Here is a 24,740-nt window from a genome sequence, read left to right on the forward strand (position 1 = left end):
TTTATAAGATAAAGCCGCCAATTCAGATACTCTCCTGGCAGAGGCCAGGGCTAGTAACATAGTCACTTTCAATGTGAGATATTTCAAATCCACCTTTTTCAATGGTTCAAACCAATGGGATTTGAGGAAATCTAAAACTACATTTAGATCCCACGGTGCCACCGGAGGCACCACAGGAGGCTGTATATGCAGTACTCCCTTGACAAAAGTCTGGACCTCAGGGACAGAGGCCAATTCTTTTTGGAAGAATATTGACAGGGCCGAAATTTGAACCTTAATGGATCCCAATTTGAGACCCATAGATAATCCTGATTGCAGGAAATGTAGGAAACGACCCAGTTGGAATTCCTCCGTCGGAACACTCCGATCCTCGCACCACGCTACATATTTTCGCCAAATGCGGTGATAATGTTTCACGGTGACTTCCTTCCGTGCCTTAATCAAGGTAGGAATGACTTCTTCTGGAATGCCTTTCCCTTTTAGGATCTGGCGTTCAACCGCCATGCCGTCAAACGCAGCCGCGGTAAGTCTTGAAAAAGACAGGGACCCTGCTGTAGCAGGTCCCTTCTCAGAGGTAGAGGCCACGGTTCGTCCGTGAGCATCTCTTGAAGTTCCGGATACCAAGTCCTTCTCGGCCAATCCGGAACCACTAGTATTGTTCTTACTCTTCTTTGCCGTATGATCTTCAATACCTTTGGTATGAGCGGCAGAGGAGGAAACACATACACTGACTGGTACACCCAAAGAGTTACCAGTGCGTCCACAGCTATTGCCTGTGGATCTCTTGACCTGGCGCAATATTTGTCCAGTTTCTTGTTGAGGCGAGACGCCATCATGTCTACAATTGGTCTTTCCCAACAGTCTATTAACATGTTGAAGACTTCTGGATGTAGACCCCACTCTCCCGGATGAAGATCGTGTCTGCTGAGGAAGTCTGCTTCCCAGTTGTCCACGCCCGGGATGAACACTGCTGACAGTGCTATCACGTGATTCTCCGCCGAGCGAAGAATCTTGGCAGCTTCTGCCATTGCACTCCTGCTTCTTGTGCCGCCCTGCCTGTTTACATGGGCGACCGCCGTGATGTTGTCCGACTGAATCAACACCGGCTTTCCTTGCAGGAGAAGTTCCGCCTGGCTTAGAGCATTGTAGATTGCTCTTAGTTCCAGAATGTTTATGTGAAGAGACTTTTCCAGACTCGTCCATACTCCCTGGAAGTTTCTTCCTTGTGTGACTGCTCCCCAGCCTCTCAGGCTGGCGTCCGTGGTCACCAGGATCCAATCCTGAATGCCGAATCTGCGGCCTTCTAATAGGTGAGCCTTCTGCAACCACCACAGAAGTGACACCCTTGTCTTTGGTGACAGGGTTATTCGCAGGTGCATCTGCAGATGCGACCCTGACCATTTGTCCAACAGATCCCTTCGGAATATTCTTGCATGGAATCTGCCGAATGGAATTGCTTCGTAAGAAGCCACCATTTTTCCCAGGACTCTTGTGCATTGATGTACTGACACCTTTCCTGGTTTTAGGAGGTTCCTGACCAGATCGGATAACTCCTTGGCTTTTTCCTCTGGAAGGAAAACCTTTTTCTGAACCGTGTCCAGAATCATTCCTAGGAACAGCAGACGAGTTGTCGGGATTAAATGGGATTTTGGAATATTCAGAATCCACCCGTGTTGTCTTAGCACCTCTTGAGATAGTGCTAAAGCTGTCTCCAGCTGTTCTCTGGACCTTGCCCTTATTAGGAGATCGTCCAAGTATGGGATAACTAATACGCCTTTTCTTCGAAGAAGAATCATCATCTCGGCCATTACCTTGGTAAAGACCCGAGGCGCCGTGGACAATCCGAACGGCAGCGTCTGAAACTGATAGTGACAGTTTTGAACAATGAACCTGAGGTACCCCTGGTGTGCGGGGTAAATCGGAACGTGTAGATACGCATCCTTGATGTCCAAGGATACCATAAAGTCCCCTTCTTCCAGGTTCGCTATCACTGCTCTGAGTGACTCCATCTTGAACTTGAACTTTTTTATGTAGAGGTTCAAGGACTTCAGATTTAGAATAGGCCTTACCGAGCCATCCGGCTTCGGTACCACAAATAGAGTGGAATAATACCCCTTTCCTTGTTGTAATAGGGGTACTTTGACTATCACCTGCTGAGCGTACAGCTTGTGAATGGCTTCCAACACCCTCTCCCTTTCGGAAGAGACGGTTGGTAAGGCAGACTTCAGGAAACGATGAGGAGGATCCGTCTCTAATTCCAACCTGTACCCCTGAGATATTATCTGCAGGATCCAGGGGTCTACCTGCGAGTGAGCCCACTGCGCGCTGTAATTTTTGAGACGGCCCCCCACTGTCCCCGAGTCCGCTTGAGAGGCCCCAGCGTCATGCTGAGGTTTTTGCAGGAGCCGGGGAGGGCTTCTGTTCCTGGGAAGGAGCTGCCTGTTGGTGTCTCTTCCCTCTTCCTCTGCCTCGTGGCAGGTACGACAAGCCCTTTGCTCTCTTATTTTTGTAGGAGCGAAAAGGCTGCGGTTGAAAGGTCGGTGCCTTTCTCTGTTGGGGAGTGACTTGAGGTAAAAAAGTGGATTTCCCGGCAGTAGCCGTGGCCACCAAGTCTGATAGACCAACTCCAAATAACTCCTCCCCTTTATACGGTAAAACCTCCATGTGACGTTTTGAATCCGCATCGCCTGTCCACTGTCGTGTCCATAAGGCTCTTCTGGCTGAAATGGACATAGCACTCACCCGAGATGCCAGTGTGCAAATATCCCTCTGTGCATCACGCATATAGATAAATGCATCCTTTATTTGTTCTAACGACAGTAAAACATTGTCCCTATCTAGGGTATCAATATTTTCAATCAGGGATTCTGACCAAACTACTCCAGCACTGCACATCCAGGCAGTTGCTATAGCTGGTCGTAGTATAACACCTGCATGTGTGTATATATTCTTTTGAATAACTTCCATCTTTCTATCTGATGGATCCTTAAGTGCGGCCGTCTCAGGAGAGGGTAACGCCACTTGTTTGGATAAGCGTGTGAGCGCCTTGTCCACCTTAGGGGGTGTTTCCCAGCGCGCCCTAACCTCTGGCGGGAAGGGGTATAATGCCAATAACTTTTTTGAAATTATCAACTTTTTATCAGGAGCAACCCACGCTTCATCACACACGTCATTTAATTCTTCTGATTCAGGAAAAACTGTTTGTAGTTTTTTCACACCATACATAATACCCTGTTTTACGGTATCTGTAGTATCAGCTAAATGTAACGTCTCCTTCATTGCCAAAATCATATAACGTGTGGCCCTACTGGAAAATACGTTTGAATTTCTACCGTCGTCACTGGAATCAGTGCCCGTGTCTGGGTCTGTGTCGACCGACTGAGGCAAAGGGCGTTTTACAGCCCCTGACGGTGTTTGAGGCGCCTGGACAGGCATTAATTGATTGTCCGGCCGCCTCATGTCCTCAACTGACTGTTTAAGGGAAGATAAACCATCACGTAATTCCACAAATAAAGGCATCCATTCTGGTGTCGACCCCCTGGGGGGTGACATCTGCATATTTGGCAATTGCTCCGCCTCCACACCAATATCGTCCTCATACATGTCGACACCACGTACCGACACACACCGCAAACTCACAGGGAATGCTCTAATGAAGACAGGACCCACTAGCCCTTTTGGGGAGACAGAGGGAGAGTCTGCCAGCACACACCACAAAGCGCTATATATACAAGGGATATCCTTATATTAAGTGCTCCCTTATAGCTGCTTTAATATATATATATATAGCCATTAATGTGCCCCCCCTCTCTGTTTTACCCTGTTTCTGTAGTGCAGTGCAGGGGAGAGACCTGGGAGCCGTTCTGACCAGCGGAGCTGTGACAGAAAATGGCGCCGTGTGCTGAGGAGATAGGCCCCGCCCCTTTTTCGGCGGGTTCTTCTCCCGCTATTTTTCCAGTCAGGCAGGGGTTAAATATCTCCATATAGCCCCTATGGGCTATATGTGAGGTATTTTTAGCCTTGTATAAGGTTTATATTTGCCTCTCAGAGCGCCCCCCCCCAGCGCTCTGCACCCTCAGTGACTGCCCAGTGAAGTGTGCTGAGAGGAAAATGGCGCACAGCTGCAGTGCTGTGCGCTACCTTATGAAGACTGAGGAGTCTTCAGCCGCCGGTTTCCGGACCTCTTCACGCTTCAGCATCTGCAAGGGGGTCGGCGGCGCGGCTCCGGGACCGGACTCCACGGCTGGGCCTGTGTTCGATCCCTCTGGAGCTAATGGTGTCCAGTAGCCAAGCAGCAAATCCACTCTGCATGCAGGTGAGTTTACTACTTTCCCCCTAAGTCCCACGTTGCAGTGATCCTGTTGCCAGCAGGACTCACTGTAAAGAAAAAAACCTAAACTAAACTTTCTCTAAGCAGCTCTTTAGGAGAGCCACCTAGATTGCACCCTTCTCGTTCGGGCACAAAATCTAACTGGAGTCTGGAGGAGGGTCATAGGGGGAGGAGCCAGTGCACACCACCTGACCTAGTAAAGCTTTACTTTTTTGTGCCCTGTCTCCTGCGGAGCCGCTATTCCCCATGGTCCTTTCAGGAACCCCAGCATCCACTTAGGACGATAGAGAAAATAATAATAATTAAAAAAAAAACAAGATACCTGGTGCATCAGTAAAGGTTTCCCCGAGCACCGACAGATGGAATGGCAGCTCCTGCTCTTTAAGCCTCATCATGATTTTAAAGAAGGTTTCTGGATCTTTATCATGTTCCCTAAATGAAAGAAGAAAACATGTTTTCTTGGAAAACTCACAAGAGAGACAACGGAGATTTTGTTCTAAAGATATAATTTTTGGGTATTGGGGCCGGAGGTATTTCAGAAACATTTAATGCTTTGCCCTGTGGCCCCAGTTCTGTGAGACAGCAGAGACTGTTGTAAGTATTCTGTAGCTGGAAGTCATTGACTTCTTATTGTTGCACTATCAAGGTTTCCCATAGTGTCTGTCAAAGTTGAAGAGTTCACGTGGTCAGTGTAGCTATGCCCTGATAACATAACACTTGTATTTCATTTAGAGTGTGTTTCTCTCCAGGTAATGCCTCACTCAGATCTGAGCTGGACGCCAGGACTCTCTGACTGCATTGCTTTTGGCTACAGTTTGCAATTTTCTAAACATTACATTGCTTTTAAAAGTGGTTTTGTTGAATAATGAGCAGGAAGATGTCACAAATATCATGTACAAAATTTTACAATCAACGTATCTTCCAGCCTTTTTCTGTGCAGGTTAAAAGGAAAACGGAGGCCAACACAGCAGCTACAGATAAATGACTTCAGGTGGGGGGTTCAGCTGCAGATCTCATAGGAAGTAAGTCCAGAATCAAACGGAGAATATTTTAATAGTATTTTAAATTCCTGTAAACAATGGTTATGCATTCGCCAACAGTTCAGAACCACAGGACTGTTGTTGCCACTTATATCCCCAGTCGTTTAATCCCACACTGAGAAAGCAAAGTAGACAAAGAGTGGATATCAATAGTCGATTTAATGGAATAACAGTAAAGAATTCAACTGGATATCTTGGAATACCTGGTTCTGTCTATGAATAGTGAGCGGGACATGCAGATTTAATGTACATCCCAGCAGTTCAGTAAAGGGGGGTACACACGGAGAGATCCGTGCTTAAAATCTAAGCAATCTTGCTAGATTGCTTAGATTTTAAGCACGGATCTGCCGTGTGTATGCCCTCCAGCGATAGCGATGCGCGGCCCCGTGCATCGCTATCGCCGATGCTAGATTGAGCTGCATGCAGGCTCAATCTAGCGGGTCGCTCACTTCACCGTTGTGTGAAGTGAGCGGCCCCCCGTCGGCTTTCCCCCTCGCTCAGCACATCGCGCTGTGCTGAGCGGGGTGAGAGATGTGTGCTGAGCGGTCTGTGTTAAGATCGCTCAGCACACATCTCTCCCGTGAGTACCCCCCTTTAGTGTAGAACTGTATGCTGTTTATTGTATTTCAAGTGCAAAAGGTCAACTGTGGACCTGCTCCACAAATCAAAGACACATGGGTTTCTATGGAGAAAGATGCAAGCATTAGCGAAGGAGAAGAAATTTAGGGGTAGTCTGAAATGGGTTTACTACAGTTTGCTGGTGCTCGGGATCCCGGCGCCAGGATCCCTAGGGCCAGTATACTGGCAGCGGGGCAAGCGCAAAAGAGCCCCTTGCAGGCTCGCTGCAGACAGTTTATTCTCCCACCAGGGGTGTCGTGGACACCCCAAGAGAGAAAATAGTTGTCGGTATGCCGGCTGTCGGGATTCCGGTGCCAGTATGCTGAGCGTCGGGATCCCGACAGCCGGCATATCAAGTGCCACCCGTCTGAAATAAATGCAATGAGATGGGCACATTTTCAGGCTGTTTAATGCTTGTTCTGGTCTCCAGCTACGCAAAATTTCCTGACAATTGCACCAGAATAAAGCTAGCAATCTTTGGATCTGGTCCAACACTTTTTTTATGGGGTTCATTTCCGTTTTCTGTGCTCCTGTTAGTCTTCAGGGAAAATTAACAGAGCACTGAAATAACAGCCTATAAACAGCAAGTCTGGGACAAAGCTTACCAAATTTCACGCCACTTATGTCTCATGTTATTTATATTTACATAAAGACACTGTATTTATATAATGATTAGATCTAATAGTTAATCACTATGCCAGTGGTTCCCAAACTTTCTTGAATCACAGTACCCCACAGTATCAGCATTTTTATCAAGGCACCCCTAGGATACGTTTGTTATTGATAAATATGGGAAAAAGGAGATTTATGGTAAGAACTTAACTTAGTTAAATCTCTTTCTGCGAGGTAAACTAGATTCCACAGGGAATAACATTGGGGTGTACAGTTGGATCTTGATCCGAAGCACCAACAGGATAAAGCTTTGACTGTTCCCAGGATGCCTTGCACCGCCTCCTCTATAACCCCACCTCCAGGCACTGGAGCTCAGTTTTGTTAACCAGTCCAATGCAGTAGCAGGTAAAAGAGACGATAAAAGTTAGTAGCCGCAGTGAACCACATTCTCACGACGGGAGAAGGTACCAGCGGTTAATGACATACAAACCCAAGGAAGCTAAGTGCGTCGGGGTGGGTGCCCTGCGGAATTCAGTGTACCTCGCAGAAAGAGATTTAACAAAGGTAAGTTCTCACCATAAATCTCCTTTTCTGCAGCAGGGTACACTGGTATTCCACAGGGAATAACATCGGGGATGTCCTAAAGCAGTTCATGGGAGGGGACGCACTGTAGCGGGCACAAGAACCCGGCATCTAAAGGAAGCATCCTGGGAGACGGAAGTATAAAAGGCATAGAACATAATGAACGTGTTCACTGAGGACCACGTAGCCGGCTTGCACAATTGTTCTAGGAATGCGCCACAGCGGGTCGCCCAAGAAGGTCCAACAGACCGAGTAGAATGGGCCTTGATAGTAGCAGGAGCTGGAAGTCCAGCCTCTACATAAGCTTGTGCAATCACCATTCTAATCCATCTGGCCATGGTCTGCTTATTCGCAGGCCAGCCACGTTTATGCAAAAAAAAAAAGAACAAAGAGAGAATCAGATCTCCTAAGGAAGACGGTTCTCTTCACATAGATACCACATCCAAAGAACGCTCTTTGGAGGACAAATCAGGATAGATAAAGGCCGGAACCACAATCTCTTGGTTAAGGTGGAAAGATGACACCACCTTAGGTAGATAACCTGGGCGAGTTCTAAGAACCGCACGGTCACGGTGATAAATCAGAAAGGGAGACCAACAGGACAAGGCACCAAAGTCTGAAACTCCTCTAGCAGAGGCAATAGCCAGCAAAAACAAGACATTAAGCGTAAGCCATTTAAGGTCCACAGACTGAAGAGGTTCAAATGGAGACTCTTGTAGGGCATTCAGAACAACCGACAAATCCCAAGGAGCCACAGGAGGAACATAGGGAGGTTGAATTCGTAAAACACCCTGAGTGAAGGTATAAGTCGCAATTTTTCTCTGAAACCACACCGACAAGGCTGAAATATGGACCTTGAGGGAGGCCAGACAAAGGCCTGAGTCCAGGCCCTGTTGCAGAAACGTAAAAGTTTGGCAGTACTGAACTTGTATGCATCAAAATTCTTAGCCGCACACCAGGTGAAGTAAGAATTCCAGACTCTATAATAAATCCGAGCCGAAGCTGGTTTACGGACTTTCAACATCATTTGAACGACCGCCTCAGAAAATCCTTTGGCCATCAGAACTGAAGCTTCAAGAGCCATGCCGTCAAAGCCAGTTGGGCCAAATCCTGGTAGACACAGGGGCCCTGAACGAGAAGGTCTGGGCGTTGCGGAAGCAGAAGAGGATGGATGCTCCATCGAGAGACCCTGTAGGTCTGAGAACCAATGCCGTCTGGGCCATGCTGGAGCGATCAGAAGTAGGATTCCTCCTTCTTGCTTGAACTTCCTTATTACCCTGCGCAGGAGTGACACTGGAGGAAACACGTACGGCAGCCGAAAGTTCCATGGAACTGACAGTGCTTCCACGAACGCTGCTTGAGGATCCCTTGTTCTTGCTCCGAAGACCGGAACCTTGTGATTGTGTCGAGATGCCATCAGGTATACATCTGGTAGGCCCCACTTGTCCACTAGTAGTTGAAATGTTTTGGATGAAGGCTCCACTCTCCGGTGTGTACGTCCTGACGACTAAGGAAGTCCGCTTCCCAGTTGAGGACCCGGAATGAAGACTGCCGATATGGCTGGCAGATGGCGTTTCGCCCATTGGGATATCCTTGACACTTCCCACATTGCCATGCGGATTCGAGTGCCGCCTTGATGATTTATGTACGCCACCGTGGTGGTGCTGTCTGACTGTACTTGAAACGGCCTGAAATTGTATCCAAGGCAGGGCTAGTTGAAGTGCATTGAACACTGCCCGCAATTCCAGAATGTTTATCGGGAGGAGAGACTCTTCCCTGGTCCACCGACCCTGAAGAGAGTGTTGCTCCAATGCCGCGCCCCAACCCCTCAGACTGGCATTCATCGTCAGCAGGACCCAGTTGGAGATCCAGAAGGGTCGGCCCCTGCTCAACTGTTGGTCCTGGTGCCACCAGGACAGAGACAGGCGAACCTCCGGCGTTAGGGAGATCATGTGAGTCCTGATCCCGTGTGGTAAGCCATCCCATTTGGAAAGATTCAACTTCTGGAGAGGGCGGGAGTGAAATTGAGCGTACTCTACCATGTCGAAAGCCGACACCATGAGGCCCAGTACTTGCATCGCATGTATTTGTCCTGAAGTTTCAGGACCTTGTCCGAAGACAAAAACAACCGCTGTGTGTTTTGTGTCCAATAACGCTCCCAGGTGCAGCATGCTCTGAGCAGGGACCAGGGATGATTTCTTCCAGTTGATGAGCCACCCGTGAGGTTGTAGGAATTGGACCGTCAGTTCCAGATGACGAAGGAGAACCTCTGGTGAGGTTGCCAGGATCAACAGATCGTCCACATACGATAGGATCTTGATGCCCTGACGGCGAAGGAGAGCCGTCATAACCACCATGGCCTTGGTGAAAATTCGTGGAGACGTGGTCAGACCAAAAAATAAGGCATGATTGGTAATGTAGGTTGCCAATAGCAAACCGCAGGTATTGCTGATGCGAAATGGCAATAGGGATATGTATGTACGCATCCTGTATGTCCAGGGATACCATATAGTCCATGGGCTCCAAGGCCAGAACAATAGAACAAAGAGTTTCCATACGGAATTTGGAAACCTTCACAAATTTGTTCAAAGACTTGAGGTTTAGAATGGGCCGGGAGGACCCATTCGGTTTCGGGACTAGAAACAGCACTATCAGCCAGAGGCATCGGCACTATCACTACTGTATCCAGGAGAGATTGCACCACCAGATGGAGCGTCTTTGCTTTCGCCTGATCCGAAGGGATGTCTGTCGAGCAAAACCGAGGAGGGGGATGTTTCTTGAAAGAGATGGCGTAACCGTGAGTGATGACTTCCCTTACCCAGGCATCCAAAGTGGTCTTTAACCACACCTGAGCAAACCGAAGAAGTCGGCCTCCTACCCTGGGATCCCCCAGGGGGAGGCCCGCCCCGTCATGCGGCAGGTTTATCCGTTTTGGAAGCAGGCTGATTGGCAGCCCAGGCACGTTTTGGTTTGGTAGATTTTGAAGAGCGTGTCTTGTTTGGGTATGCCTGACTCTTTGCTTTACCTGGAGGCCGAAAGGAATGAAAGGAAGTACTCTAAGCCATCGGAGTAGTACTAGGTAGACAAGCAGTCTTAGCTGACGCTAAATCAGCAACAATCTTGTTGAGATCTTCCCCAAAAAGTATGTTCCCCTTAAAGGCTATGAGCTCAAAGGTCTTTTTAGAGTCCAGGTCAACAGACCAAGAACGCAACCAGAAAATCCTGCGAGCCAGAATGGATGCAGTAGACGCCTTGGCCGCCAGGACACCGGCGTCAGAAGCCGCCTCCTGAATGTAATGAGAGGCCGTAGTGATATAGGAAAGACACTGTCTAGGATTATCAGAAAAATTAGAAGGCAGTTCCGCTTCAACATCCTGAACCCTGAACTTTCGCCGCCCAGGCAGCCGCTATAGTGGGTCTATGCACAGTCCCTACAAGAGTGTAAATGGACTTCAAGCAACCCTCCACATGCTTATCCGTCGGTTCCTTCAGGGAGGTGACGGTAGTGACAGGCCGAGCCGAGGACACCACCAGGCGTGCAATCTGAGAGTCCACCGGAGGAGGGGTTTCCCAATTTTTACTGATCTCTGCAGCGAGGGGATAACGAGCCAGCATCTTTTTAGACAGTGAAAATATGTGGCTGTAATGGCACAGGAGGTCCCATAGGGGGCGTAAGCCTAGTTACCAGCTTAGTCAGTAGATTGGAGAAGGTAGCCCAGGGTGGGGCTTTGATCTGCACCTGGTGCTGCCGACTGACCCTGGGGTGCAGAGACCCCAGTACCTGAACCCTCAGCTGCTATATTTTCCTCATGACCCTCCATGGCATCAGCACTGCCTGGTGCAGGATCAGCCTGTCCTCACCCTGTTTAGCAGACATTACTTGTAAGCGTACCCTCAGGGTGACCAAAAGTACAATAAGAGCAGACAGGATACCTGGCAAAAAATCCCCTTACAGTGTGGCTGCAAGCAGAACACAAAATAGGGAATTTAATAGGGATACGGTGACTGTAACTTCACAGAGAAAAATACCAAACAAGTATATATCCTGTGAAACACTATATTTATAGGACCCTGACGCACATAGCCCCCTCAGGGTATAGAATATAGGGATAGCAACACCTGTGGGATACACGGAACAGAAATCACATGGCAGCTACTGGCACACACAATCAGTCACATGTACAATGCAGGAATTATTACAAACAACAATAAAACTGCACTGGACTAGCAATACTAAAGTAACTGAACTACAGAGTAATGCTATATAGTAATATAGATATAACAATGCACAGTAAAGACTGGATGTATATCACAGGGTACTAGTACTAAATAACCCTGAATGTATGCACTCTTTCTTAACTAACGCTGTCTAAAGACATGTAGAATACTTAAGTGTCCTGTAAATGCACATCGCTGGATGCAGGCACCTTTACAGAGGAGACTTTGCCCAGCAGTCCCAGGATCAGCGCAGCATGTGAGAAATGGCGCCCAAACGCTGACAGGGAGTGAGGGAGGCAGAGAGAAGCAGCTCCAGGGCGGGAACATTTGCAGTAAATGGTGCCTGGGGCTGTGGGAGGGGCTACAGGTCAAAGCCTTATCCCCTTGCTGGACTTCTCCACCGGGTACTGCGGGCCTTGTTAAAATGGATTTTTAGTCACATCCAACCTGTGCCCTTGCCCTGGTGATCTAGAGGGTCCCTGTATGGTCACAGGGTCCACACCAGCGTGCGCGCCCCGTCTCCTAAAGAACGCACCGGATCGCGATTTCAGCGGATCCCGTCTGGGGTACCCTCTTACCTCCTCCCTTGGTGCGGCCACGCGATCCTGGAGAGCAGCGGCGAGTGTGTGTGCCCTGATGGAGACCGGAGCACTCCGCTGTAAGCACCCGGCAACCAGGCCACGGGAGTATACAGCATCGCTGGGGGAGGTGCTCTTGAAGTCTTCTATTTTCTTTTAGAAAAGCTCTTTTCAGGGCTGCTGGAGCAGCCCTACCTGTTAGTAACCTGCTTGCAGGTACCAACTTACAAACTGAGCTCCTGTGCACGGAGGCGGAGTTATAGAGGAGGCTGCACTATGCATCTTGGGAACAGTCAAAGCTTTTCGCCTGTTGGTGCCTCGGATCAAGATTCGACTCTACACCCTGATGTTATTCCCTGTGGAATACAGTGTACCCCGCTGCAGAAAGTAAGATTTTTTGTTTATATTTTTTTATCTCCATAGTGCATAAACAGCCTCTAGAAGTATATAATTCTCCAAAAATATTGCTATTTACAGACCCAACGCCTTACAGTTTAATATATGTATATTTTAATATAGGCCTATTTTCTCCCAGCCAGCCCCAACATTTATTAGATATGTTTATATCTCATCAAACAGCACAGCCATTAAAATAATAGCACATACCTCTAAACAGGGTCAATACAATGCATTAACAGCCCCTAAATATATTAATAGACGGTTGTGGATCATTCGATCGACAGTGTCTAGGTCGACAATGTTTAGGTTGACCACTATAGGTCAATAGGGTTGGAAGGTCGACAGGGTTTCTAAGTCGACATGTGCTAGGTCGACAGGTCAAGAGGTCGACATGAGGTTGTTGTTTTTTGTCGTTTTCTTCGTAGACTGACCGGGAACCCCAATTAGTGCACCGTGTCCGCTCGCTTCGCTCGGCACAGATTACCGTTCCAACCGTAGTCCACGTGGATTGTTAAGTATGAAAAAGTTCCAAAAAAATAAAAAAATGTGAAAAACTCATGTCGACCTTTTGACCTGTCGAGCTAACACATGTAGACCTAGAAACCCTGTCGACCTTCCAACCCTGTCGACCTAGACAGTGTCGATCTTCAGACCGGATCCCTAATAAACTGTGCCATCCCTGCATTACATCAATAGCCCTCACACAAATTAACCTCCCCTCACCTATCCCCACAAAAAATGAACTCCAACACCAGTCCCAGAAAATATCAATGCACCAGTCAACACAGAAAACTGACACCTACATACCAGTCTCCACATAACATTAACCCCTCCCCACAATATTTTCCTCAAATTGCCTTCACTGATGCAGCAGTGAAGTCTCCAACAGTACCGAGGTTGAGTTAAGGAGTGAAGAGGAAACAGAGGGAGAGATGCACTACGCATAAGGTTTCTTATGCGAGGGAAAAGGCCTGCTACCAGATAGTGCAGTAATGCATGGCTCATCTAGTCCTTCCTCTATTCTGATCAAAATAAAGGAAAAAAGTAAAATTTTCTTGCTTGGTTCATCTATGCCTGTGTCCAGCCCTGTTAGGTAGTCCACTATAACTGGCCAAAGTGGCCACTCTGCTCTTCCAGTCCAACTGGAAATATATTACAGTAGGAAGTGTATTTCAGGAATATTATTTAAATCAAAAGACTACCTATAATAATCTAAAATAACATACAAAATGTATTCAGCTGTTCTTTAAGAGATACTTCAGTACAGACTTGCCATTATTATGTATTAAAGTCACCTTGAGTATGATAGTAAGTACAGGCAACAAAGTTCTGCAAAGTTTTTGTAAACTTTTGGTTGTTGAAGGTCAAATGATGCATAAATACACACACAAAACACCTCTAAAATCTCCAGCTCTGCTGGGTTTATATTGCACTCCTTAGGTGAGGTATTAGCAAAGCTTATTTATTTCCATTTCCACAGCTTTATTTGCTCATTCCCCTGTGATCAAACTGATTTCCATGATGTGTCTCTTCTTAATTTTAATACCCTTTTTACTCATCATATAGACACAGGCATTTGCTATGAAATAATGAAACATTTCTTCGACAAGTGAAAATAACAAGTCGAAAAGTAAACTTGCTGTTTTGTTTTTTAATTAACTGCACATATATCTATATTATATATATAAAAAAAAAAATCATGGAAAGTAAGGTTAATTAACATAAAATTCTCACTAGTTGAGTAGCTGAATTTTGCATTTTAAGCCAAGCTGCAATAAGTGGCTTGATTTCTCAGTAATGACCCAGTTCTACTAATGAGTAACATTAACCCCTGGCTGTAGCTGTCCAGGATTTAATTGTCAACTAAAGCTGAAATAGGAGTTTGTGGATGTGCAGGTATGTGGTATATTAGCTCATTTTATTTCTACCCTCTAATAAATAAATCTGTTGCCTGGGCAACAGGGACACAGGTTCATATGTTGTCCTTTATTCCCTTATTTCAGAAAGAATTGGAATTCCACACATAAGTGTTTATAGGGGAAAGGAGTTCTTAGAAACACTGTAGTGTTGATGGAGTAAGAGAAAAATAAATAAAGTCCCATAATGTCCGCCCTACTGTCTTTATTTAAACAGCGCCAACATAGAACATGGCATTGTACAATAAGAGTATGCTTATTCATTCACTCCAGTTACTGCCAGTGGATCTTACAATCTAATTTCCCTACTGGGTACAAAAGCACACACATACCAGGGCCAATTTAAACAGATGCCAATTACCTACCCATGCTGTAAGTTTCCTACCATTGGTGAAAAACAAACACAGGGAGAACATAAGATCCGTGCAGATCGGGTCCCATTCTCAGACCCACATTGAATTAATAGCCCCTAAATCACCCAAGAATTAACATTCCCATCATCCCACCTTAAATTAATAGGTGTCAAAATGAAAATACAATTATATTAAACAGTCATGCCATCTAAAAAATAGCCCATACCAATAAATGAAGAGTTCCTATCCACCAATAAATGAATACCCGGGTCCACCTCCCACCCCCATAATAATACAATTTATAAAAATCTAAAAAAATAAATAAACATTGCTTAGGCACATCAGTGATACTTAGCTACCCCAGTGATACTGGCCAGGACTAGTACTCTTCAACTCACCATTTCGCCGGGCTAGTCCTAGCAAATGAGGTCTCTACTAGTGCCCAATATCTACTATCATTTGTATCCCTATAACCATGTGGAATAGCTCCCTGTTCACTCATCCATCTCTTCACATCAGTTCCAGATTCATTATGACAAGGATTGTTATAGACAACCCTACGGATCCAAAATTGCCCATCAGAACAAAATGAGGCCACAGCTTAATTCTTGACTACTAGTCCCTCTTACTTCCATGCTAAGATGCTGGGAGCCATATGGAACATATTTAATCAATGAATGTCACTTTGGAGATTCACTGCCTGCCACCATCAAAGGCTGTTGCTTTAAGGTTGAACACCAAGCAGTCTCCTGCAACCAAATTAGCACTAATCAAGGCTGCATCTTCTGATCTGACTACCGGGTCCTCCTTCCTCCATGTTAAATGGGCACTTACTACTGTATTGCTTTGGAGTGAAACAAATCTCTTTATCTACCTACCTCTTCTCCACTGCTATGACCTCTGGTTATCTTTATTGCCTGCTCCTTATGCACTGCTCGTTGATATGCTTTAAGTCAGCTGGCTTTGGCTTCAGCCTGAAGCTCAATAAGCAGCCATGCCCTGCCTGTTTCCAATGGGTATGGGACTCAGGGTCAAGAGTGTCTAGGTCGACACACATTAGGTCGACACCTATTGGTCGACAATGACTAGGTCAACACATGAAATAGGTTGATACGGCCAAAAGGTCGACATGAGTTTTTTATGTTTTTTTGTTGTCGTTTTCTTCATTAAGTGATGGTGAACCCCAATTAGTGCACCGTGTCCCCTCGCATGACACACTTCGCTTGCTATGCTTCGGGCAAAGTGTATTGCTGCGCTCGGCACAGGTTACCATTCCCAATTGTTCTCTAAATGGTGGAATGTGCGCTGTCCTATTCCAGAGGGTCATGCTGACTGGTGGAGCTGTGGAACCACCACCATATCATGATTGGAGGAGGTTTGTGCTCCACTGATAAATCTGCCTTCTAGTGCATGTAGCCACAATGAGGCCTGACCTGCAGGGTTTTAAAACCCCCGTAAATGCGCAAGCTGATAAGGAGTTTTAAGCTTGCTTAATATGACCTGTAATGTATCAAAAATTTCTTATTGAAAAGTTCAGCAAACCTTATTATTGTTAAAAGATTGTGCTAATATGCCATCCTCATGCTCAGTTCTGAGGATTGGCTCATGTTCCACGTTGTTTCTGACTAACAGTCACCAGGACTACATAACTTCACCACTACAGGAGGAGCAAAGTAAGTGGTAAAGAAGTCTAAGAAGGTGGTGTGGTGTGAGATATGCTGGGCAAGCTGATAAGGAAGGGGGATGGGGCAGATGGTAGAAGAAGTGGGGGATAAATACACTAAGATTCGTATAGCGAGACAGATACACAAGGAGGGTAAAGAATGATAGATTGGAAGACCTAGGTCAGGCATTCCCAACCGCGGCCCTCAAGGCACACCAACAGTGCAGGTTTTAGTGATATCAAGGCTTGAACACAGGTGACTTAATTAGTACCTTAGTTATTTTGATTTAACCATCTGTACTGAAGCCTGGCCATCACTAAAACCTGCACTGTAGGTGTGCCTTGAGGACCGTGGTTGGGAATGCCTGACCTAGGTGAACATGATGAAATTAGAGATGCATTAACGAAGAGGTGAAAAAATAGGGACAGACACAAACAGAGAAGACACAGATGCATACATACAATGGTGAGGAAAAGAGGCACACAAGGGAGAGAGTAACCGATACATAACTGAAGACAGAAGAGTAATGAGAGACAGTCAGGGAGTGACAGATAGACAGACAGATGAAAGAGATGCTTGTGGGAAGGTGACACAGCGAGATAAGATGGGAAGCAGGAGAGTAGGAAATCTATTCAGCAAGCGTGCACCCAGGAGGAGCAGAAGTAAAAGGTGCCTGGTAAGGTCATGGGGCATACATGTGCAGTGTGCACACAAAGATGATGCATCAAGCACCGGAGTGGCCAGAAAACATTGGTGAATGCCAAGTGTTCTGTGGCCGCATACCTGCTGGAATTCAAAATTGGATGCGAGGTCTGCAAACATTTTTGCAGCCAAAATCCTGCACACTGTTGAATATGCCTGTTATGTGTCTTGCTTCTGCGGACTGAATTTGCCCTTCTCTCTCCCCCCCTCACCTCCCTTTTTTGTTGTTGTTGTTGTTGTTTTGTAGCTTAGGTAGGCACATGTGGGTCAGGGGCATGGGCACATATGGGGCCGGAGAGGCACATGTTGGGTGGAAGAGGCACATATGGGCAGGAGAGGCACATGTGGGGGAGAGACACAGATGGTTAAAAGGGAAAAGTGCATGGAGGAGCTGAGGCACATACGTTAAAGGGTAAGAGGCAGATGCACAGATGTGGAAGGGGTACTAGCACAGGTGGTAAGGAGGCTAAAATTGGGGTATAGGCACAGATGGTAAAAGGGAGGAAGGAGCAGGGGCACACATAGCAAAGCCTGGGGCCGGTGTCAGTTGTAAAGTGCAAAGGGAGTACAAGGGGTAAATCTGCGTGGCCCTATGCACCAGAGTACTGCTTCGCGTGGTGCACAGCCACAGAGTCTAACTTCAGTACAGATATAGCCATTCTCGTTTTTGCTGCAATGGCAAAGCTATCACAAATGCACAATGCGTTCACGTGTACACATTGAGGCAAAGAAAACATATGTAGATGGAAGCAGAAAAGAGAGGTGGCTTTACTTGTGGCTGCGAACTTGGAAGGAAGCTTTTTCTGGATGGGTTCCGTATAAGAGAGTGGGGCCCAGGTCGCGCATCTTCATGCACCTCAAGCTGGCCCTGAAAGTTCAGACGATCCCTGCAGGTCAGCTGCACTCCGTGTCAGAGTCACAGAATCAAAACTAGTTTGATCGGGATCATCAGTGCCATATAGGTAAGCCCTCCCAGTCAGCCCATGACGACCACAGTTGGGTGCCACTGGCGCTGGTCGGCAGTATTACTTGATTAATGACTCATCGCATACTCATCATACAGCTTAGCTGTGTGATGAGTCATAACTCATTCATATAACTCAGTTGCCAGCGGTAGAGGCTTGCGCTGTCCTGTGTGACAGTGAGATGATTCTCTGCCAGCGGACAGGCCCCCTTGGCTATCAGGGCCCAGTACAGGAGTGCTGGTGATCTAGCCCTGATGATGGCCCTTGGTGTTATTATCAGGTTACGTTTATGTAACTGCCGGGATCTCGGCATATGAAAATCCAGACGTCAGCATGCCGACCAACAGGGACTATTCCCACTTGTGGGTGTCCACGACACCCATAGAGTGGGGATATAACCTGTGGAGAGCGCAGCCAGGATCCCGTCGTCGGTATTGTGACCGGCGGTCTCCTGACCACCGGTCACACATACCCAACGCTTATTATCTACTTCCATTTATTTGCATTATGTATCTTCAGTTTGGTAACTTATCCATTGTTTTTGAGATAAGGTTCACTGCAGCACACTTTGAATCTGAATCTGTAATACAGTATGTCTTAGTGAACCTTTTGCAATATTGTATTGGCATTATGATACTTCTTCATGCCTTTCCTATATATTGTAATTCCTTATTGCAATTGATATAATAAACAGACTTAAAAAATAAAAATAAAAATTAGGTCTTGCCTTTGGCAAAACGAACCTAAAAATAGTATCCATTAAAATGTTAAACTAACATGTGTTAGAATCTCTGGGAACACATTATCTGAGAATGTTACAAAAGGCAGAAAATAAAACAGGAAAAACTGCAACTGCTCAGTGATTATCTCATTATGACAGTTACTGTGAGAAGCCCTGCAAATACATTGCATGAGGCACAGAACACCAGGGGTCTGATGGGGAAAGACAGGTGTTATTTTTTAAAATATATAATTTAGGACATTTCAGTTATTGTGATCCATGGGGAAAAAAACCCAGCAACTTTTACCCAGAAAGCCATATATCCCAAGCATTCTAGAACGTTATCTGAAATACCGATCACTGGCATGACAGGAAGATTGTACTTTTTATTTGAAACAGAGACAAGGAACAATGTTGCAAAAATATTCTGTACGTTACAGAAAATATGTCTCCTATTAGTCATTAATCTGGTCTTTGCTGCTTTGTGAGAGTCATGTAGGGACAGGGAACAGACAGACACCACCTGTTCTAGAAGGAGGTATACAGAAATTACACGTAGCGTTTACATTGTTATTAATGAGTGACAATAGAAGTGGTATTTGGCCAAATCACAAAGACAATCAAACACAACCAGTAAATATACTGTATCTACAATGTACCATGGTCACTTTAACCAAGCCTAGCAATTATATTGTCAGCACATCTTGCATTCAGCTATTGTGCCAGGGATGCAGACAGGTTGGGGCATTATATATATATATATATATATATATATATATATATACACATACACACACTGTACATGCATATTGTACATACATACACATAATATATGGGACAACAGTCCTAATTTGTCCTCACACTTACCATGAATTCATAATTGATTTAATTAATATCTAATAAGAAAAAGTCTATTTTGTGTAATACAGCATGCATACTTCATTACTTTTCTCCATCTCAAAGCCATTCGCATCCTATTTGAATATCCTTTCATTTCACTGTGAAAAAGTACAAGTGTTTTGAAGTTTATTGAAAACATGATGCCTTTAAGATGTATCCGTAGAGAGCTTTTGTAGTATTCACTAAAGAAAATCCACTTTGTTCTCCGAGATCCACACATTACATTACCAGATGAATTTTTAAAACCATTTTGCATATTGATAAAAACAGTGACAGAATAGATATAGGATTTGTAATGTGAACATTTAACTTACAACATGTGAAACGGCTGTAAAACTCAGTGACATGAGCTAAGAAGAATGGAATAAAATAATGATTAGTTAACTTCTTGCATTTGAAAATTGTAAAAATCCAGTCAAGTTTTTCATGCACTTCTCTGAAATAAATTATTTCTTAACTTTTAAAACCTCATTCTACTGCATGGATGACCACTGTTTTAGTGCTCCCCATCTTGAAACAACGGGGCTTAGGTCATGTTTGTACGCAAACGCGATTTTCTAGGCTACAGAGCAGCTATGTATAGAGAAGCTGCCGCCCAGGAATGAAAAAAGATGCCCACCGGAGCCATCGGAAACTCATTCGCAATTTCGCACACATTCAAAGCCTATATATAGAAAAATGAGGAACATCCGAGCTAATGGTAGGCCTATGGCTATGCAGATTGGCCACAGCAGTAGCGACTCAGGCGCCATGTTTTTGCACATACAAGCTTGCAGTCAGCAGATACATGCCCCCAAAACAGCCACAACACACCTGCGCTTTCCCAACCACTCCCCATAAACACTCTGTTAACACTTCCAAATGTTAATTTCCTGTCCATCACATTTCCATGATATCCTCATTGCGAGTGGAATCACAGAAGACCCTTCGCGCATGCACAGTCAATAATCGCCCTGTTGTGTGATAAATCTGCTATTGCGTACAAACATGAATTAGGCCCACTGTTCAATGGTGACCAATTCTGAGTATTATTATTTTGCTATGCTAAAGGCAATAAAAACACACACTGCTATGCTATCAAGTAACAGATCCTGCCCACAAGTGACAATGCACCTAAAAATGAGGATTATAAAAATTAAGATTTTACTTTCTTTTGTCACTTCAGTCCAGAGCTGGATTAAGGGGGTGCCTAGCTCCTGCCCTGGGACCCATGGACCGATTATGGATCACTGAAGCATTTCCCTCTTCCCCGTTAATGAGACATGTGTAGGGGAAAGCGTGCTGGTTGGAGAAGTGATTCGTACTGCCCCAATACACGGTAACCTATCTCCACATCCCAGTAGGCGGCAGCAGGACAAGCTTACTCTTATCTATGCTGGTGAGAAGATCTAAAGCCCACACAGTGCAAATAGATAAAGATATGTTTTCATACGCCTAGCCTCAATACGCCATGTGGCACGAGATGCCTGGCGCAAAAGAGTTGCACCAAGTAGTGTAGCGTCTTCTACGCTCTAAACTCAATGCAATGTGACAAAACCGCTTTATAAGACTGCACTTATTAATTTGATAGGCGACACTTGCAGCTGAGTCTGAATCTGTATACAATGGATAACTAAACTTGGTGTGAAAAAAAGCCATGGCCACTGAATCCTAGCACTTCATATTAGAGATGTGCACCGGAAATTTTTCGGGTTTTGTGTTTTGGTTTTGGATTCGGTTCCGCGGCCGTGTTTTGGATTCGGACGCGTTTTGCCAAAACCTCCCTGAAATTTTTTTGTCGGATTCGGGTGTTTTTTTTACAAAAAACCCTCAAAAACAGCTTAAATCATAGAATTTGGTGGTCATTTTGATCCCATAGTATTATTAACCTCAATAACCATAATTTACACTCATTTTCAGTCTATTCTGAACACATCACACTATTATTTTTAGTCCTAAAATTTGCACCGAGGTCGCTGGATGGCTAAGCTAAGCGACACAAGTGGCCGACACAAACACCTGGCCCATCTAGGAGTGGCACTGCAGTGTCAGGCAGGATGGCACTTCAAAAAAATAGTCCCCAAACAGCACATGATGCAAAGAAAAAAAGAGGCGCACCAAGGTCGCTGTGTGACTAAGCTAAGCGACACAAGTGGCCGACACAAACACCTGGCCCATTTAGGAGTGGCACTGCAGTGTCAGACAGGATGGCAGATTTAAAAAAAAGTCCCCAAACAGCACATGATGCAAAGAAAAAAAGAGGTGCAATGAGGTAGCTGTGTGACTAAGCTAAGCGACCCAAGTGGCCGACACAAACACCTGGCCCATCTAGGAGTGGAACTGTAGTTTTCTAGCGAGAGGATGAGTGCTTCCATCCTCATGTGAATCTGAACCACTAGCCATGAACATAGGCCAAGGCCTCAGCCGTTCTTTGCCACTCCGTGTCGTAAATGGCATATTGGCAAGTTTACGCTTCTCATCAGACGCTTTTAATTTTGATTTTTGGGTCATTTAACTGAACTTTTGTTTTTTGGATTTTACATGCTCTCTACTATGACATTGGGCATCGGCCTTGGCAGACGACGTTGATGGCATTTCTTCGTCTCGGCCATGACTAGTGGCAGCAGCTTCAGCACGAGGTGGAAGTGGATCTTGATCGTTCCCTATTTTAACCTCCACATTTTTGTTCTCCATTTTTTAATGTGTGGAATTATATGCCAGTATCAATAGCAATGGCCTACTACCAGGGGTTAAAGTGAGCCGGAACGGGCCGGAACTGCGTTCCGTCAGTTCCACCAGGAGACGGAACGCAGTTCCGCCTCCCCCGGCTCACCTAACCCGATGTCCCGGGCGGCGCTGCAGGGAGATGCCGGGCGCCCGCTGAGATCGCGTTACCAGCGGGCGCCCGTCTCCCTCTCCGCAGCGGCAGCCGTAGGCAGGAGCTCAGTACTGAGCTCCGGCTTCCGGCTCTGTCAGTGCGCGCTATGGGAGAGACGTCATGACGTCTCTCTCATAGTGCAGAGGAGCGGGCGGCGAGAGAGGACTGCGGCGGGAGCGGGGCTAGGTAAGTATAGTTCTTCCTCTCCCTCCCTCCCTCCTATATGTGTACCACAGGCGTTTCTACTGGGGGCCTTTACTACTGGGGCAAACTACAGAGGGGCAAACTACTGGGGGGCTCTAGTACTGGGGGCAAACTACTGGGGGCCTTTACTACTGGGGCAAACTACAGAGGGGCAAACTACTGGGGGGCTCTAGTACTGGGGGCAAACTACTGGGGGGCTTTACTGCTGGGGCAAACTACAAGGGGCAAACTACTGGGGGCATTACTACAAGGGGGCAAGCTACAAAGGGGCAAACTACTGGCAGCATTACTACTGGGGGCTAAACTACAAGGGGGCATAATTACAGGAGCTAAACTACTGGGGGTATAACTACAAGGGGGCAAACTACTGGGGACATTACTAACTTTGGCAAACTACATGGGGGCTAAACTACAGGGGCTAAACAACTGGGGGCACAACTGCAGGGGGCATTACCACTGGGGGCTAAACTACATGGGGCAAACTACATGAGGGCAAAACTACTGGGGGCATTACCACTCAGAGGCTAAACTAGAGGGGGGGGAGTAAATTGCTGGGGTCATAACTGCAGGGGCATTACCAGTATGGGCATGACTACTGGGGCTAAACTACAGGGGCTAAACGACTAGGGGCAATACTACACAGGGGCATTACCATTAAGGGCATTACTGATGGGGTGCACAGCTAATGAGGGCATTGTAAAGGGGGCACTTCATAAGGGGCACTACTGTTGGGGGCATTGCATAAGGGGCACTACTACTGTGGGCATTGTATAAGGGATGCTACTGCTGGGGGCATTACTGTATGGGCCGACAAAGAAGCTGCGTTCTCGGTCCGCCCTCCGTCGCTCCGCCCCTACCATCGCCGCCGCACTGGAAGCCGGCTTTATTATCCCTGCCGCTGCATCGAGCTTCTGTGACCGCGGCACTACTAGTTCAAATCTGTCGCTGATTGGCTGCCGGTCCGCAGCAGTTTTGAAATATTAGCGCCGTGGTCACAGGAGCTCGATGCGGCGGCAGGGATAATAAAGCCAGCCAGGTTCCAGATCCACTGCAGCCGCCCTCAGCCTCTTCTGCCGCCCCGCCCTCGGACCACTGCGCACCCACAGCCTCCTCCTCCGCACTATCTCCGAGGCCCACAGCCTCCATGTCACGCCTACCACAGCCTACTCATCCAAAGCACCGCAGACCACCGCCGCTGCTAAACAGGTAATCTAACCTGCTGCCTTTCTCTCTCCCTAGTCCCTACTGTATTCCCCTGCTGTCACTTTCCATATCCCTGCTGTCACTCTCCCTGTCACTCTGTCACTCTATAATGTGAATTTCGGCTCATTCTCTGTGCTATAATGTGAATTTTGGCTCATTCTGTGTGCTATAATGTGAATTTCGGCTCATACTGTGTGCTATAATGTGAATTTTGGCTCATACTGTGTGGTGTAATGTGAATATCGGCTCATACCGTGTGGTGTAATGTGAATTTGGCTCATACTGTGTGGTGTAATGTGAATTTGGCTCATACTGTGTGGTGTAATATGAATGTGGTTCATACTGTGTGGTATAAATGTGAATTTCGGCTCATACTGTGAGCTATAATGTGAAAGGGGTCCTACTATTGTGGTGCATAATGTGTATAAGGGGTATGTGGTGTGGTAAACTACACTGAAGGGCACGCCCCCCTTTTGCGTGGCCACGCCCCCTTGTCAGGAGTGCGCGCGCCTTCGGCGTGCACATAATTGCACCCTTCACTTTTCCATACCGCCACTTCAAAATTCCCACTTGGGTACTACTACTGTGGGCATTATTACTATTGTGTGACCACGCCCCTTTCTTTTTGAGACCACACCCCCTTTTTGCTGCGCGCGCCTACGGCGCGCGCAATACCTTTATTTCATGGGCGCCGTGGGCAGGGGGGTGAGTTCCACCACCTCTCTAGGACCACTTTAAGCACTGCCTACTACTATATATACTGCGCACAACTGAAATGCACCACAGGTATGGATGGATAGTATACTTGACGACACAGAGGTAGGTAGAGCAGTGGCCTTCCGTACCGTACTGCTATATATACTGGAGGCCACTGTCAG

At 46.4% G+C, this 24,740-nt stretch overlaps 1 protein-coding gene across 7 annotated transcripts in view; it reads right to left on the reverse strand.

The window, feature by feature from the left end:
- Positions 1 to 24,740, reverse strand: part of GTDC1 (glycosyltransferase like domain containing 1) — a 654,615-nt gene that overhangs the window by 262,067 nt on the left and 367,808 nt on the right. For all 7 annotated transcript variants that reach the window (XM_063933739.1, XM_063933742.1, XM_063933736.1 and 4 more), the window contains one exon: positions 4,653 to 4,762. In XM_063933739.1, coding sequence (XP_063789809.1) covers positions 4,653 to 4,762 — 110 coding nt within the window. The remainder of the gene's footprint in view (positions 1 to 4,652; positions 4,763 to 24,740) is intronic.

Source organism: Pseudophryne corroboree, chromosome 7 (genome assembly GCF_028390025.1).
Source record: "Pseudophryne corroboree isolate aPseCor3 chromosome 7, aPseCor3.hap2, whole genome shotgun sequence".
NCBI classification, from domain to species: domain Eukaryota; kingdom Metazoa; phylum Chordata; class Amphibia; order Anura; family Myobatrachidae; genus Pseudophryne; species Pseudophryne corroboree.